At 49.8% G+C, this 18,312-nt stretch overlaps 1 protein-coding gene across 3 annotated transcripts in view; it reads right to left on the minus strand.

The window, feature by feature from the left end:
* Positions 1-18,312, minus strand: part of DVL1 (dishevelled segment polarity protein 1) — a 196,933-nt gene that overhangs the window by 73,493 nt on the left and 105,128 nt on the right. For all 3 annotated transcript variants that reach the window (XM_060259153.1, XM_060259151.1, XM_060259152.1), the window contains exons 3-4: positions 14,942-15,063; positions 1,838-1,950 (exon numbers count right to left, since the gene is read on the minus strand). In XM_060259153.1, the coding sequence (XP_060115136.1) occupies positions 1,838-1,950; positions 14,942-15,063 (235 nt within the window). The remainder of the gene's footprint in view (positions 1-1,837; positions 1,951-14,941; positions 15,064-18,312) is intronic.

Genomic DNA, 18,312 nt, shown 5'->3' on the forward strand with positions numbered 1-18,312 from the left:
GACGTCTTTGGGCAACTTAGGCTGCCCATGACAATTACGCCTCGTGAGCTCCCACCAGCCTTAAAACAATTAATTTGAATTTATTGGCTTAATCGTTTTAAACCATTCTAATGTTTTACTCTTGGTTTTAATGTTTCGCTTGTCGGAATCCGCCCTTAGCCCTTGGTGGGAAAGGGCGGACTGTACGTGGACAGAAATAGATAAATAAAAGCGCCAGCAGGGAGGATCAGCACAAATTTGCCATCCCCCCCCTCTCTGCATTGCCTCCTTCCCCCTGACCTTCCTGCCCCCTAGTGGGTCTCCAATCCACCCTCGCCCTCTCCTTTCCCCCTCACAGTCCCATCCCCTCCCAGGCTCCAGCCCAAAATCTCATTAGTTCTCAACGGGTGTCAAAAGTCAATAGGTCAGTTCCGGGCCTTTCTGTGGCTTCTGGTGCCACCTACCTGGCTCCCGTTAACTGGCTTCAGCGTCTGCCCATCATTATGCTTGTCCCGCCCCTGGACATTTCTAGGCCTCGCCTCGCAAGTCTCAGCACTTTGGGACCTGGCCCTCCTTCTCCAGTCCAGATCAGCCAAGCCAGGTCCAAGTAGCAGCTCTTGGTCTTGCCAACTACTTGACCTGACGCTCTAGTTCAGGGGCAGCCAAACTCGCTTAACGTCAGAGCCACACAGAATAAACATCAGAGGCCTGAAAGCTGCAAGATGGTAATGTCAGCTGTTTGAGAGCTGTAAGGGGAGGGGGGGGGGGAGAGAGGAAGGGAGGACAATAGTTGGGGAGAGAGAGAGAGGTGGAAAGAAAGCAACTTTAATTTTAGATGCATTCTCCAAGCTGCCGGCTGGCTCGGCTTGAAGAACACATTTTAAAGAGACAAAGGCCTTCTGCAAGACGGCCAACAGGGCAGTGGGGGCTTCGAGACCCACACAATACGCGTGGAACAGCCGCCCGTGACTCCTGAGCCGCAGTTTGGCCACCCCTGCTCTAGTTCCTGCAACGTGTCAAGCAACTTGCCTGCTTCACAGATCCCATCTAGGCCCTCTGAGGAGACTTCTCCCAGCATTCCTCTTTCCACCCTGGTTCTCATCATGTTTTCATTGCCAGAAGACCCAGACAGCAGGTCCCTGTTCACTTGGACTTGTACTGAAACCGATGCGGACATAAGAACATAAGAAGAGCCCGGCTGGAGCAGCCCAAAGGCCCCTCAAGTCCAGCATTCTGTTCATTACGGTGGTCAACCAGCTTGCCTCTAAGACACCCACAAGTGACCAAAGGGGGCCTAACATGCACAGGAGTTTGCAAAGACTCATTTCCCCACCAAATAAGTAAGCCCATTCCCCTTGCAGACAACCAGGACTTTTTTTTTTTGTAGCAGGGACTCCTTTGTGTATTAGGCCAAACCCCACTGATGTAGCCAATCCTCCAACAGCTTACATTAGGCCCTGTACTAAGAGCCCTGTAAGCTCTTGGAGGATTGGCTACATCGGGGGCTTGTGGCCTAACACGCAAAGGAGTTCCTGCTACAAAATTAGCCCTGCAGACAACGAATAGGTTATAAAATAGCAGACGCTGGGCTCCCTAATAGGCCATGCGGGCATCCGACACTGTTTCCTGCTATCACGCACTAACCCGCTTGGTGGTTTCTGAAAGAACTTTTTCTTCCTCTCTCCTAATGAGCAAACCTGGAGGCACCCAGTGAAATGTGCTGAGGACAAACTCAGGGAAGTACATAACGAAGGATTCACTTCTGGAACTCACTGCCTCAAGATGCAGTGACAGCACCCGTGCTCAAGGCGACGCTTTGAAGGGGGCCCCTGGTGCGCGTCAAGCAGGAGCCGCTTACCGTCTTCGTGGCCTTCTCGGTTCCTCCGCCGGTGCCGGTCTCGCCGGTGACTGACGACCGACTCCGTGCCCGTTTCATTGTCCAGCCCGTCTCGGCTGCTCGCGGCGTTTGGGCTGCAGAAAAGGAGAACGTGCAAGATGTGACGGCCCTTCCAAACAAGCTCCTGTCGTTTCAGAGGGAACCCCAAAAGCCCTCCCCATGTAGTTGCTGCGAGCACTTTAAAAGCTGTTCCAAAACGTTCGGAAAATCGAGTGGTACGATCACAGCGGGACCGGAGCCTAAAGAGTGCTTGTCCATCAGATGCTGAATGTGAGTATTTGGCAAAAAAACCCATCTTAAACGTACAAGAGGGACCACTTGTTTGAAGCTGTCCAAGTGCCAAACACTTACAGCTACCCATCTTATATGAGCAGAACAGCAGCGAGAAGACGACAACGACCGTAGAAGAAGATGAAGAAGATATTGGATTTATATCCCGCCCTCCACTCCGAAGAGTCTCAGAGCGGCTCACAATCTCCTTTACCTTCCTCCCCCACAACAGACACCCTGTGAGGTGGGTGGGGCTGGAGAGGGCTCTCACAGCAGCTGCCCTTTCAAGGACAACCTCTGCCAGAGCTATGGCTGACCCAAGGCCATGCTAGCAGGTGCAAGTGGAGGAGTGGGGAATCAAACCCGGTTCTCCCAGATAAGAGTCCGCACACTTAACCACTACACCAAACTGGCTCTCCAAACTGGTAGGTTTATACCCTGCCCTTCTATCTGAATCAGAGTCTCAGAGCGGATTACAATCTCCTTTATCTTCTTCCCCCACAACAGACACCCCGTGAGGTAGGTGGGGTTGAGAGAGCTTTGACTGAAGCTGCCCTTTCAAGGACAACTCCTGCCAGAGGTATGGCTGACCCAAGGCCATTAAACATACGAACATATGAAGCTGCCTTATATTGAATCAGACCCTCGGTCCATCGAAGTCAGTATTGTCTACTCAAACTGGCAGCAGCTCTCCAGGGTCTCAAGCTGAGGTTTTTCATGCCTCTTTACCTGGACCCTTTTTTGTTGTAGATGCCGGGGATTGAACCTGGGACCTTCTGCTTACCAAGCAGATGCTGTACCACTGAGCTACCGTCCCTCGCAGCAGCTGCAAGGCCATTTCAGCAGCTGAACCAAGGCCATTCCAGCAGCTGCAAGTGGAGGAGCAGGGAATCAAACCCGGTTTTCCCAGATAAGAGTCCGCTGCCCATGTTTGATTTGTATGTTTTTTCCCCGGGGGGGGGGGGGGGGGGACGGGAACTTGCTATGCTGATGCTTCAGCTGGACAGCACCACGCCCCAAATACGGAGAAGATGCCCAAATCCTCTCTTTCTTTGCACCCTGCAAAAGGCGGGCACTGGATGCCAATCTATGCCAGGAATGGCCCTTCCTCAGTTCATCTCCGCAGCGCCATCTAGCGACCACAAGCAGTTTCAGGCAGAACTGATAGAGCAGCCTTGTTTATACTTGAAAGATATCTTAGCAGATATGTTGGGCTGTGCTGACTCAGGCAAAGTCCACAAACTTTTAAATGACACTTGTGCTGAGGTAACTTTAATGGTGGCTAGATTTCTCCAACAGGCCATGGAAATACGACAGAGAATGGTTCTGGAATGACCACATTTTATCTTTTAATTATTTAATTTGGCTAAACTCGACTCATATATATTTTACTTGCTTTATGTATTTTAGCTCTCTATGTACTTTATAATCTAGGATTTTATATTATTTATATTGCTATTTTACTGCTAAATCTGTTTTATGCCAATAAAGGCTTGCTATTTGATTTGATAGAGCAGCCCAGCAGCAGCCTCTGAACACTTTTTCTTCCCGCCCTACTGACAAGACTACAGGAGCCCCGCGGTGCAGAGTGGGAAAGCTGCAGGACTGCAGCCCTAAGCTCTGCTCACGACCTGAGTTCGATCCCTGGTGGAAGCTGGGTTTTCAGGTAGCCGGCTCGAGGTTGACTCAGCCTTCCATCCTCCCGAGGTTGGTAAAACGAGTCCCCAGCTTGCTGGGGGTAAAGTGTAAATGACTGGGGAAGGCAATGGCAAACCACCCCGTAAAAAGTCTGCCAGAGTTGGAAACGACTGGTGCCTGCAAAGGGGTCTACCTTTACCTTTTTGCTGACAAGGGGCTAGCGCAATTCTTCCTTCTTATATTTTACCCTAACTACCCTGTCAGGTTGGGTTAAGCTAAGAAGAGAATGGCTTGGCCAAGGCTGCTTAGTAAGTTTTGCAAGCATCACGAGATTTGAACTCAGAGCTTTCCAGTCCTAACTCGACAACACTAACCCCTACGCCGTACTTGTCTCGAATGCTGGTTGGGACGCCATGAATTCCTCCAATGAATCTTGGGAATTGTCACGGCTCATTTTGTGAAACCTAGAGTCTCACAGAACAGAAACGTAATATAAAGCCTAAAAAAACCCTGGAAAAATAACGAAAGCACTTCTCATAGCACTAGCTCTGGAGAAAACTCTCCTGGAGCGTCACAAGATTCGAACTCAGAGCTTTCCAGTCCTAACTCGACAACACTAACCCATACGCCATACTTGTCTCGAATGCTCTCCTGGAGAGTTTTCTCCAGAGCTAGTGCTACGAGAAGTGCTTTCGTAGTGTGTTGGGAAATGTCTCTTAGATGAAGGAAAATTTTTAAAGAAACTATATATGGATTACAGTTTAAAAAAATGGGATTAATGGATTATAACGTTTTCGTTTCTTTGTGAATGACTAAGAAAAACTATCATGAAGATGGACTACAATTATAGCCTTTGGTATTTTTTTGTGTTTTTTTTATGAAGAAAGATTCTTTAATAGATAGAGTTTATTACCTTATAACAAATTAAATAAAATAGTAGCAGGAAGTTATTTGTTAAGGGGGTTGGCACTGCCGGAGGTCACCAAAAGGGGGATGGGGTGGAGAAAATATTATATATGTATTAACTTCTAATAACAAGTGATAATATGGTATTACAATATATATCTTATAATAAATTGTTTTGAAACACTAGATGAAGGGAAATGACGCAGTATTACAGGCAGCTTTACTGTTAGAGGCTGTGAAATCCCACTGAATTTAAAATTGCTCTAAAAAGATGGAAGTTTTAACAGAACACCTGCAACAGAAGAAACATCTTTTAAAAACTAAAATCATCTGCCCTTGAAATCTGGTCGGCACTGGCACTTTATTCTTCCTGCTGAGCCAGGTGAATAGTCACTGAGCGCTTGAAGTCTAAAACTGACACGATGAACTGAAACTGACATGATGAACTGAAAGGATGGTGTAAACTTGTTCTCCTGCACATTCACCTTGCATCCTGGAATTTATAGAGATATTAATGATTCTATTGCTTAATAGGTAGTCGATTAATCACATATATTTTTGAAATAATTTCCAGTCTTTTTCGTTATTTCGCCACAGTTTTTTGCGGCTTTATATTACAACTCATTTTGTAGCAGGAGCTCCTTTCCCTATTAGGCCACACACCCCTGATGTAGCCAATCCTCCTGGAGCTCTCAGTAGGCCCTGTACGAAGAGCCCTGTAAGGAATTCTAGCAGGACCTCCTTTGCCTATTAGGCCACACAACCCTGATGTAGCCAATCCTCCTGGAGCTTACAGCAGGCCCTGTACGAAGAGCCCTGTAAGGAATTCTAGCAGGACCTCCTTTGCCTATTAGGCCACACACCCCTGATGTAGCCAATCCTCCTGGAGCTTACAGTAGGCCCTGTAGGAAGAGCCCTGTAAGGAATTCTAGCAGGACCTCCTTTGCCTATTAGGCCACACAACCCTGATGTAGCCAATCCTCCTGGAGCTTACAGCAGGCCCTGTACGAAGAGCCCTGTAAGGAATTCTAGCAGGAGCTCCTTTGCCTATTAGGCCACACACCCCTGATGTAGCCAATCCTCCTGGAGCTTACAGTAGGCCCTGTACGAAGAGCCCTGTAAGGAATTCTAGCAGGAGCTCCTTTGCCTATTAGGCCACACACCCCTGATGTAGCCAATCCTCCGAGAGCTTACAGGGCTCTTCTTCCAGGGCCTACTGTAAGCTCCAGGAGGATTGGCTACATCAGGGGTGTGTGGCCTAGTAGGCAAAGGAGCTCCTGCTACAAAATGAGCCCTGGGGATTGTAGTTTGGCAGGGTGGCAGAAACTCTGTGGGGCTGCCCTAGATCCATTTTCCCAGAAATACAGGTTCCCAAAGTTCTGTTCACATATTGGTCATGCATGAAGCTACCTTAACCTGAATCAGTCCAGTAAGGTCAGTATTGTCTGCTCAGATGGGGGGGGGGGGCAGGGTATAAAAACTTTTCTCCTCCTCCCTACAGGTTTGTCATAACTTGGCCGTGACCTGTTGAAACATTCCACCATCTCATTATCTGATCCCTTTAAAAGGAGACGCTGGAGGGGTGTGTGTGTGTGGGGGGGGGGGGTGGTTTTGAACCTGCGACCTTCCACATACCAAGAAGATGCTCTAACCTGAGCCTCAGCCTCTCCCTCCTCAGCCTTCCAGGAGATTATCTGATGGCTTTTTGTTATTTCAGGCAGAGGAGGTGAAATTTTTGGTCAACAAAACGAGGAGTTTTTTTTTCCCTCCCTCCACTGGAAACCCCCTGAAAGTCAAAAGCTAGTCATGACTAATCCGATCAGCATCTCCACTTCTGAACTGCGCTTTAATTTAAACAGGGGTTTTGGCAACACTGGACGGAACTTGCTCAAGAGCACGCCGGTCCCTCCCGAGGGCTTGCCAATTTGGGCTTCCAGGTGGATCGGTTGTTTTTTGTATGCGTGTAATGAAAACGTGTAAACCCAACAAAGCTGAGTCATGCACCCCGCACCCCGAACCGGGAGAGGTGTTATTCGGTATGAAAAATGTGTCAAAACACATTCATTGGCTTCTCTTTGCAGTTCGGGAATTCAATTAAAGAACACTGAGCTTAGTCACACAGTTTTGAAAAAATAAGCAAGTGAAAGAGAGAGCGGGTCCCTGCCCGGCCGCGAAGCTCACCAAAAGGCCTGGGCTCACCCGTTCCCTCTCAGCCCTGCCTACCTCACAGGGTTGTTGTGTGGATAAACAGTGGAGGAGGCGCTGAGCTCCTCGGAGCAAGGGCAGGGCAAGGAGCAACCCGTTCAAGTGCCACCAATCAACAGAACAAACTTCTCCATGCCAAAAGCGAGGGGGAGGGAGACTTTGTGCACAGCTGTACAACACAGGAAGAAGAGGAAGAAGAGGAAGAAGAGGAAGAAGAGGAAGAAGAAGAAAAAGAAGAAGAAGAAGAAGAAGAAGAAGAAGGAGGAGGAGGAGGAGGAGGAGGAGGAGGAGGAGAAGGAGGAGAAGGAGGAGAAGGAGAAGGAGAAGAAAAAGAAGGAGAAGGAGGAGAAGGAGAAGGAGAAGAAGAAGAAGGAGAAGAAGGAGAAGGAGAAGGAGGAGAAGGAGAAGGAGGAGGAGAAGAAGGAGGAGGAGAGGAGGAGATTGGATTTATATCCCACCCTCCACTCCGAATATCAGAGTGGCTCACAATCTCCTTTATCTTTCTCCCCCACAACAGACACCTAAGTGAGGTGGGTGGGGCTGAGAGAACTCTCCCAGAAGCTGCCCTTTCAAAGACAGCTCTGCGAGAGCTATGGCTGACCCAAGGCCATTCCAGCGGCTGCATGTGGAAGAGTGGGGAATCGAACCCGGTTCTCCTAGATAAGAGTCCGTGCGCTTAACCACGACACCAAACTGACTCTAGGAGAGAGAGAAAGGAACGCCACTGCTTTTGCTTTGGCCTGCTCAGCCTGAACGCCACCCTGGAAAAGGCCCAATTCCACAGGGGTCCGAATCTTTCCTTTCCTCTCCAGGAGACCCTGACCCTGCGAGGCAGCAAAGGATCCTCTCTGCCTAGGCGGGAACGCTCTGCCCAGAGAACACAGCACCCTCCGGAGCACATACGTGAGTGACACCCCCTTGGCCCTGGTCCCGGCTGAGGATGAGCCAAGAAGACAAAGACAGAGCGAAGTCACGTGACGGAAGCCACGCAAGGCCTCCAGGAGAGCCACAAGAGGGCAGCAGAGCCTTTGCAAGATTCTGGTAGCCAAGACAAGCCCCCCCCCTCCCCACCACCACCACTCCCTCCCCTGCACAGGCTCTCTTTTGGGTGGAAAATGTACATGGAAGCTGCTGAAAACAAGCCAGAGAGAGAGAGAGATTCTCTAGGAAGCACTGGGGACGGGGGAAGGAAAGAAACCAGCCAAACTAAGAGTTTGCTGCCACTGTGCAACCCGGATTCCTCATCCGGAGCGTGGTCACCTTGCTGGGTTTTGCAAGTGCTGTCCTTCAGTCATGAAAGGGCTAAGCTGTCATTTCTGTACACTAATCTTAGCTGGTTAGCTTAGAGCAGGGGTGGCCAAACTGCCGTTCAGAAGCCACATGTGGCTCTTTCACAGATATTGTGTGGCTCTCAAAGCCCCCACCGCCCTGTCGGCTGGCTTGGACAATACATTTAAAGTCTCCAGCTTTGTCCTCCTCTTCCCATCTATCTCCTTCCTGCCTGCCTGCCTGCCCTCAAATGTCTGATGTTCCCATCTTGCAGCTCTCAAACCTCTGATCTTCAAGTCTCGCAGCTCTCAAACATCTGATGATCACACCTTGCACCTCTCAAACACCTTTCATTTATTCTTTGGGGTCTTACATCAAGCAAGTTTGGCCACCCTCGGCTTAAAGCCAATTAGAAGTAGGTTCTTCCTCCCCAACACACCTGGACCAGAATTTCACTCTTGGCCGCATCCAGAATTAAACAGTCCACTGAATGCTTTTAAAAACAAAACAAAAGGAGAGCCTGCTGTGTCTGCCCAAACGTACCCCATCCCTGCATGTTTTAAGCTGCTGCTACCTATCAGAAGGGAAGGGAAGGGAAGGGAAGGGAAGGGAAGGGAAGGGAAGGGAAGGGAAGGGAAGGGAAGGGAAGGGAAGGGAAGGGAAGGCTGCATGGTAATAGCCCAGTCTTGTCAGATCTGGGAAGTTATGCAGGGTCTGCACTTGGATGGGAGACCACCAAGGAAAACGAAATTGATGTCCCACTTTAAACTGAAGTTGTGTTATAGCAAGCCAGACCATTGATCCATCTAGTTTCCCAACTATCCCCTCCTATTGCCAGCAGCTTTCCGGGGTCTTTAATAATGAAGGGCTATTTCTGATACCTGGAACTTGAAATCCCTTAGCTGAAGAAGCCAGGGACAGAATCGGGGAACTGCTTGCGAAGAAGAAGACTGCAGATTTATACCACACCCTTCTCTCTGAAGCAGAGATTCAGAGCGGCTGACCATCTCCTACATCTTCTCCCCCCACAACAGACACCCTGTGAGATGGGTGGGGCTGTGAGGGCTCTCACAGCAGCTGCCCTTTCAAGGACAAGCTCTGCCAAAGCTATGGCTGACCCAAGGCCATTCCAGCAGGTGCAAGTGGAGGAGTGGGGAATCAAACCCGGTTCTCCCAGATAAGAGAGCCATGGCTGACCCAAGGCCATTCCAGCAGCTGCAAGTGGAGGAGTGGGGAATCAAACCCGGTTCTCCCAGATAAGAGAGCTATGGCTGACCCAAGGCCATTCCAGCAGCTGCAAGTAGAGGAGTGGGGAATCAAACCCGGTTCTCCCAGATAAGAGAGCTATGGCTGCCCCAAGGCCATTCCAGCGGGTGCGAGTGGAGGAGTGGGGAATCAAACCCGGTTCTCCCAGAGAAGAGAGCTATGGCTGACCCAAGGCCATTCCAGCAGCTGCAAGTGGAGGAGTGGGGAATCAAACCCGGTTCTCCCAGATAAGAGAGCCATGGCTGACCCAAGGCCATTCCAGCAGCTGCAAGTGGAGGAGTGGGGAATCAAACCTGGTTCTCCCAGATAAGAGAGCTATGGCTGACCCAAGGCCATTCCAGCAGCTGCAAGTGGAGGAGTGGGGAATCAAACCCGGTTCTCCCAGATAAGAGAGCTATGGCTGACCCAAGGCCATTCCAGCAGCTGCAAATGGAGGAGTGGGGGATCAAACCCGGTTCTCCCAGATAAGAGAGCTATGGCTGACCCAAGGCCATTCCAGCAGGTGAAAGTGGAGGAGTGGGGGATCAAACCCAATTTTCACAGATAAGAGAGCTCTGGCTGACCCAAGGCCATTCCAGCAGCTGCAAATGGAGGAGTGGGGAATCAAACCCGGTTCTCCCAGATAAGAGAGCTATGGCTGACCCAAGGCCATTCCAGCAGGTGCAAGTGGAGGAGTGGGGAATCAAACCCGGTTCTCCCAGATAAGAGAGCTATGGCTGACCCAAGGCCATTCCAGCAGCTGCAAGTGGAGGAGTGGGGAATCAAACCCGGTTCTCCCAGATAAGAGAGCCATGGCTGACCCAAGGCCATTCCAGCGGGTGCGAGTGGAGGAGTGGGGAATCAAACCCGGTTCTCCCAGATAAGAGAGCCATGGCTGACCCAAGGCCATTCCAGCGGGTGCGAGTGGAGGAGTGGGGAATCAAACCCGGTTCTCCCAGATAAGAGAGCCATGGCTGACCCAAGGCCATTCCAGCGGGTGCGAGTGGAGGAGTGGGGAATCAAACCCGGTTCTCCCAGATAAGAGAGCTATGGCTGCCCCAAGGCCATTCCAGCGGGTGCGAGTGGAGGAGTGGGGAATCAAACCCGGTTCTCCCAGATATGAATCCGCGCACTTCACCGCTACACCAAACTCACTCTTCTGAACTGTGTGTGCATCCTCTGCCACTGAGCGAGGGGTCCTTCTCTCATAGGCGTTTAGGACCCAGCTGAGCCCGGTTTTGTCAGATCTTGAAAGCTAAGCAGGGTCGGCCCTGGTTAGGACTTGGATGGGAGACCCCTAAGGAAGTCCAGGGTTTGCTATGCAGGGACAGGCAACGGCAAACCACCTCTGCTCCTCCCTGGCCTTGAAAACCCCACAATAGGGTTGCAGTCTGTCAGCTGTGACCTGACAGCATGGATATATTTGCCTTGACCTGAATGGCTCAGGTCAGACTGATCTTGGAAGGCTAGGTAGGGCCCGCCCTGGTGACGACTTGGATGGGAGACTACCAAGGAAGTCCAAGGCTGCTATGCAGAGGCAGGCAGTGGCAAAAGCAACTCATAAGAAGAGACCTGCTGGATCAGACCAATAGTCCATCCAGTTCAGCATCCTGTATCACACAGTGGCCAATTAGTTCCTCTGGCGGACCAACAACAGGGCAGAGAGGCCAAGGCCTTTATAAGAACATCAGAAGAGCCCTGCTGGATCAGACCAATGGTTCATCTAGTCCAGCCTCCTGTCTCACACAGAGGCCAACCATTTCCTCTGGAAGGCCAATAACAGGGCAGAGAGGCTGAGACCTTCATTAGAACATCAGAAGAGCCCTGCTGGATCAGACCAATGGTTCATCTAGTCCAGCCTCCTGTCTCACACAGAGGCCAACCAGTTCCTCTGGAAGGCCAATAACAGGGCAGAGAGGCTGAGACCTTCATTAGAACATCACAAGAGCCCTGCTGGATCAGACCAGTGGCCCATCTAGTCCAGCATCCTGTCTCACACAATGGCTAACCAGTTCCTCTGGAAGGCCAACAACAGGGCAGAGAGGCTGAGGCTTTCATTAGAACCTCAGAAGAGCCCTGCTAGATCAGACCAGTGAGGGTCCATCTAGTCCAGCCTCCTGTCTCACACAGTGGCCACCCAGTTCCTCTGAAGGGCCAACAAGAGAGCAGAGAGGCTGAGGCCTTCCCCTGATGTTGTCTCCTGGCTCTCAGATTCAGAGGATTAGCGCCTCTGAACATGAAGGTTCCCCTCAGTCACCATGGCTAGCAGCTACTGATAGTCTTATCATCCATGAATCTATCTAATCCCTACTTAAAGCTTTTGATTCCTGTAGCCATCACTACACCCTCTGGCAGTGAATCCCATTTTTTAATCATCTGCATAAAGTGGTATTTCCTTTTGTCTGTCCTGAACCTCCTGCCCATCAGCTACATTGGATGCCCTGGAGTTCTAGTATTTCAGGGGCAGGAGAAAAATGTCTCTTTGCCAACTCACTCCACCCCGTGCAGAATTTTATAAACCGCGGCTTATCTTTTGCCTTGAACCATGAGGCAGGGGCCACTTCACAACGCAAAAGTATCTGCTCTGACCCAGACGGCCCAGGCTAGCCCAATCTGGTCAGATCTCAGCAGCTAAGCAGGGGTCAGCCCTTGGACGGGAGACCACCAAGGAACTTCAGGCAATGGCAAACCACCTTTGCTCCTCTCTTGCTTTGAAAACCCTTTGCAGGGTTCGCCACAAGTCAGTCGCACTTTGACTCCACTTTCATAGGTACCTATGAAACAAAAAGTCACTCTGCCTGTATACAGAAGCTCTTGTCTTTCTGTCCCATCTACTGAATACAATTTTATCTCCCATTCCTTTGACGACTGCAGAGGGTGCTATGTGGTCTTCCTCTCCCCCATTTTAGCCTCACAACCAGGGCTGATTTTGAGCAGGAACTCACAGGAATGCAGTTCCGGCTGACTTGGTGCCAGGGGGTGTGGTCTAATCTGCCAATTAGTTCCTGCTGGGCTTTCTCTACTAAAAAGTCCTGTGCAAAACAATGGTAATATCAGGGGTATGGCCTAATATGCAAATAAGTTCCTGCTGGGCTTTCTCGATGGAAAAGTCCTGCGCAAAACAATGGTGACATCAGGGGGTGTGGCCTAATATGCAAATAAGTGCCTGCTGGGCTTTCTCTACAGAAAAGCTCTGCACAAAAACAATGGTGAAATCAATGGTGGCCTAATATGTAAATGAGTTCCTGCTGGGATTTTCCTACCAAAAAGCCCCACACAAAACAATGGTGGCATCAGGGGGTGTGGTCTAATACGCAAATGAGTTCCTGCTGGGTTTTTTTTTTCTAACAACAAAAAAAGCCCTGCTCACAACCAATGCTGCCTCTAAGCAGTGGTCTTGTGAGCAAAAATTCTACTTCATGAGATACTGAAATGAAAGTTGTGAGCTACTGGCATTAAAGCTGTGAGCTACTGCACAAATTAGTTTGCTCTGGGGCCATTTTTCCTGAGCGAAGACAAATATGTGTGAGCTGGAGGCTTAAAAAATGTCAGCTAGCTCACACTCACTCAGCTTAGAGAGGGAACACTGCTCACAGTAACTGTGCAAGCCACCCACCTTTTCCACTGGAGGACACAGAGAACCAATGACATCGCTGCAGGCAATACCCAGCTGGTGGGCAAATGCTCTGACTTGGGAAAAAGTTACTTCTATGTGCTGCAGGGTCTTTAGAACCTGGCGCCTTCTGCAAGCTAATCAGGCATTCTGCTGTTGACCGGGGTCGATAGCAGAGCCCCTGATCAGCATGCGGAAGGTCCCAGGTTCAATCCCTGGCATCGGGTCTCAGGTGGCGTCACAGATTTCCCCCAAGAGCCGTTGCCGGCCAGAAAAGACGCCGCCAATCTAAACGGGCTAATGGCCTGCCTCGTTCAATCGCCTCTTTCGCGACGGATCCCAACTCGTCTTTCACCCGCAGCCAGTCCCAACAGATGCAACCCAGTTCCACCCGCTCCGCGCGTTGCAGTTGATGCTGTGTGTACCCCGAGCAGAAGAGCCAGGGCCAAACTGCAGCCTTTCCAAATGATTCTCGGCTGCCTTGAACGTGCTGTCTAATTACACGGTGCGGTAATGCACGGCTGCCTCGTGCGCGCACCCGGCTCAAAGAGCTTTCCCAGGGGTGGTCTTCCAGGACTTGTCAGGTGTTAACATCGCCTGGATGATCACAATGTGGGGGGAGAGGAGGGCTGCCACCCTTATTCCAATAAACGCTCTTACTCTGATATTGCACCAGGGAGTCACGGAACAGGAAAGGGGATCAAGCATGCATAGTTACCCTTCACCGGTACACCATTAGCATTCTGCAAAAAACGAATTAATCTGAGCCAAACTATTTTAAAAGGTCCTGGAAGCCCAAAGTGCACAGCCACAAAGGAGGCTGCCTGCAGTGTCTCTGTGCAATGTACTGCTCAAACTTCTTTCTCCATCACCCTCTGTACGAGTCACTGCTCTCAGCATTCCTCCATCCAATCCGCCTCCCTTAATTCATCCCTATCTCTCCTCTGGAGCAATCAGTTGCTCCCAACGCTCAGAAGAACCCCAAGCCCGCCAAGGAGGCTGCCGGTTGCATCTCTGCAAGAGTCACTAATCCAGGCTTGCTCCTTTCAGTCAGCCTTTACTGAGACACAGTAATTCTGCTCTCTCTCTCTCTACTTTGTCTGTACCCTGCGTTTACTCCCAAGACCTTCAGGGGAGGCTGGCTGTTGTATTTCTGCACAAATTGATTCAAGAGGGACGACACGGAGCAGGAACTCCTTCAGAAACATGAGGGGGTGAGCTCCTCTGACAGTGAACAGACCTTAAGTGAGCCATTTTGGTTTAGTGGTTAAGTGTGCAGACTCTTATCTGGGAGAACTGGATTTGATTCCCCACTCCTCCATTTACAGCTGCTGGAATGGCCTTGGGTCAGCCATAGCCCTGGCAGAGGTTGTCCTTGAAAGGGCAGTTGCTGTGAGAGCCCTCTCATCCCCACCCACTTCACCGGATGTCTTTTGTGGGGGGAGAAGATATAGAAGATTGTAGGCCACTCTGAGTCTCTGATTCAGAGAAGGGCGGGGTATAAATCTGCAGTCTTCTTCTTCAGTCTTCTTAAGGCTTCACACTCGAAAAAGCAAACCTTGTATCCTCAACTCTTACACTGCCTTCAGCAGCCGCCATCCCCACAGCTGCTTAGTAAGTGGGGAGACAGTGGCCTTGGACTGATGGCTACTTGACCCCAAGTCCTCCCAGAACTGCTTCCTGCAGCAGCCAAGTTAACTCAAGAATTAGTGCTTGAATTTCTTCATTTCCTTCTTCCCTTTTGAACCCTTTTGGGTGCCGCGCACCGTTCTGCAGGAGCTATTTTTCAACCTGAACGCAAGGGCAGGAAGGTGGTGATTCTACAACGCGCAAAAGAAATAAAGATCAGCCATATCCAGCACTGAAATATGGTTTCATTTGAGAGACCGCTAACAAAAGAAGACTGAGACTTATCGTACTGGAAGGAGGGGGGTCGGGAGTCGCCGATGCCTCCTGTTCTCTCGAGGGGAGGAGGAAGATCCGTGTGGCTCTCGGTGCAGTGCGAGCCCGCGTCCGAATGGGAGCTTTCGGCCAGGACCAGCTGAAAAGTCAAAGGAGAGAGAGAATTAAGACCATCTGAAAAAGACAGACTCCGCGACTCTTCAAAAACAAGCATTTGCAACAGCTGAGCCAGTTTGGTGTGGTGGTTAAGTGTGTGGACTCTTATCTGGGAGAACCTGGTTTGATTCCCCACTCCTCCACTTGCACCTGCTGGGATGGCCTTGGGTCAGCCATAGCTCTGGCAGAGGTTGTCCTTGAAAGGGCAGCTGCTGTGAGAGCCCTCTCAGCCCCACCCATCTCACAGGGTGTCTGTTGTGGGGAAGGGAGATAAAGGAAATTGTGAGCCGCTCCGAGACTCTGAAATTTGAAGTGGAGGGTGGGATATAAATCCAATATCTTCATCATCTTCTGAGAGTCCTGCCTAAGCAGCACCACTGATAGATGGTTTGGGTGAGAACAGAATCTTAGTGGAGTTTGAATGAATGAACTTTTTATTATGGTCATAGACCAATATAAAAATTATAACACATCATATAAAAACCCTCCTAAACTACATAAAATACAATAAAATACATAAAACTTTTCCGCACCTATACAGGTCGAGGATAATTAAAATATAATTTAACCAATTTTAAAATCCAGAATCAGTTCAAATTAATATAAAATCCTTTAAATCAGAATATATAAAATCGTTTATAACCTAAAATTCAAACAGATCATACAAAATATGCCATTGCTTGTTTCTTAGTGCGGAACTTCACAAGGTGATGGCAGAATTTAGCTATCTGCCTAGAGATGGATGGACTTGCATCCACCAAAAGTTTCTCCAAACACGCCCCATCCGCATCTGCTATTGGTTTGACTACAAACGGGGAAACAAACCTGTCCCTATATGCTTGGTGGAATGGGCATCGAAAAAACATACGAGTCATCGACTCCACCTCTCCTGTAGCACAAGAGCAGCGTCGATCTTCGTACGGGACTTTTCTATATTTCCCTTCTAACACTTTTGAGGGCATGGCTGCGCATCGAGCCTAGTGGAGTTTGTCTCCTGTAAGCCTCTCGTTTCGAATTTAGGGCCACATAGGGAAGGGTCTGGAGGGGAAGCTAGCAGCTGCCCTCGACAACCAGGCAGTTAAGAAACAGCACGGTGTAGCGGTTTAAGAGTCGGACTAGAATTGAATCAATCCTCCAGACTCAGGACCGATCCTGACTCACATAAAAAGATTGCCGAAAACTCAAAAAAGCCCTCCCTTTGACCTCCAGAGTTCTGTGAAGTCTACAGGCCTGTAACTCTTTCCCAAGTCCATAAACCCCCTCTAATCAGGGGTGTCAAACTGATTTGTTATGAGGGCCGAAACTGACATAAATGAGATCTTGTCGGGCCGGGCCATGTCAGGCCGGGCCACATGTGTACCTATTTAAGATGAGGTAGCAGAGATATAAACTTTATAAAGGACACAGACAAACAGTTAAAGAGCCAATAGAAGGAAGAGAGGCTTGGCTCAGTAGCTCTGCTGCGTGACTGAGAGAGCCTGGCAAAGCTAACCCTCCCCCACAAGGGAGGAGCCTCAGCCAATGGAGAAAACAGAGGTTTTGCTCTGTAGCTCCTTTGTGATCGAGCAAGTCTGGCAAAGCAAGCTGTTATGTGGAAGGAAGCAACAGAGAGGGAGAAGGAAATAGACGGATGTCGTTTGCTCGGGGGCCTGATTCAGCCCCTGGGTCACGTGTTTGATACCCCTCCTCTAAGGCTTACCCTTCAAAAGCATCTTTAGACAATACTGTTCCAAGCCTTTTTTACGGTAAGCAAAGCACGGCGGAACATTCGGTGAGATCGTCGCTGCCCACCTTAGCAGCAACAGAAGAGAGGGCTTTTCCCATTTTCTCAACAGGCGTGCAGGGGCACGTAAGCCTACACGAAGGTAATGAGTTCATTTGTCAGCTGGCTAAATTTCCTAAGCAAGCTGCAGACGGACAAGCCTGGAGGGACCAAACGAGGCTGAGGGATGAGGCAGGGAGGGATATATAGATATCTCACAGGAGAGCGAGAGAGACGTACACCCAAAAGGCCCCGAATGTTAAGAAAAGCGATTTTTCTCAAACGGTGACATATTTCTCATCAGGGTCAATCTATCACCCCAAACGGCAGCCGCCGGGGAAACGCTGAAAGAACAGGCGAGTGCCGGCATTCGGCTCAACGGCAGGCTGACCAAAATTGACATTCCTGAAACCGAAGCATTGGGGAAGAACGTTAATAGGAAAGGTACGTAAGAGAAGCTTGTTGGCGGCATGGAGGAAGCGCCAGGGAGACTGTCTCTCCCCAAGGCACTGCTCTGCTGATGAGAATTTACGTAGGATGTTTAAAAAAAAAAAAAAGGAGGAGGAGAAACTGCAGGAAAGATATAAGAGACGCACACGCCTCCTGTGCCCATTAGGCTCCTGACAGAAAGTTGCCCCGACGCATTAAGTTCCCTTCGCTTCAAAGGGGGGAAAGCGCTCTTTTCTGCTGACAGCAACACACAGCTTCCGTGCGAAGAGCCCCACGAGACAGGCAAAGTGGAACAGACGGAGGAAGGGCTCAGGGTATGAAATCTGCTTCTGTCCTTTACGGGGACAAGCTACCTTTGATAACTGGGATCAGGCAGTTTGTAGGCTGTGAATCGTGGGATTCAGCTGCGATTCTTAGCTTTCTTTTCTTAAAGGAAAACGAAAAGAGGCAAGTTTTCTAGTTCTTGTAGTCGTAACAATGTATGTCGAAAAGAGGGGGGAGCATGTGAAAACCCACAAAAGCCAGAAAAGCCATTCAACATCCTGCCTGCCTTTCCTTCAGTAGCTAGGGTTCCCAGGTTTCCCGTTAAACTGCGAAACCCCACCCCCCTGACCGTGTCACTACTCAGTTAGCCAGAATGTGAAAAAATAAGGCAAAAATCACCAGCAGGTTGACAGCATGACATTATTTCTGAGGTAAATCCAGAAGTGACGGCACACCACTCTAGGAAAACTCTATGGCAAAACCACAGTGTTTCCACTGAATCCTAGAACAAGCTTGCCCTGAAAATGACAACACGCTTTCAATGCAACAGCGCCCCCTATGTGTCTTCTCACCCAATCTTCAGCAGCTAGGGTTCCCGGGTTTCCCATTACAGTGTGAGACCTCCCCAAAACCGTGTCGCTTCTCAGTAGGCCAGAATGGGAAAAAAAATAAGGCAAAAACCACCGGCAGGTTGACGGCATTCCGTTATTTCTGGGATAAAACCAGAAGTGACATCACACCACTCTAGGATTCAGT

This window comes from Heteronotia binoei, chromosome 18 (genome assembly GCF_032191835.1).
Source record: "Heteronotia binoei isolate CCM8104 ecotype False Entrance Well chromosome 18, APGP_CSIRO_Hbin_v1, whole genome shotgun sequence".
Taxonomy (NCBI): domain Eukaryota; kingdom Metazoa; phylum Chordata; class Lepidosauria; order Squamata; family Gekkonidae; genus Heteronotia; species Heteronotia binoei.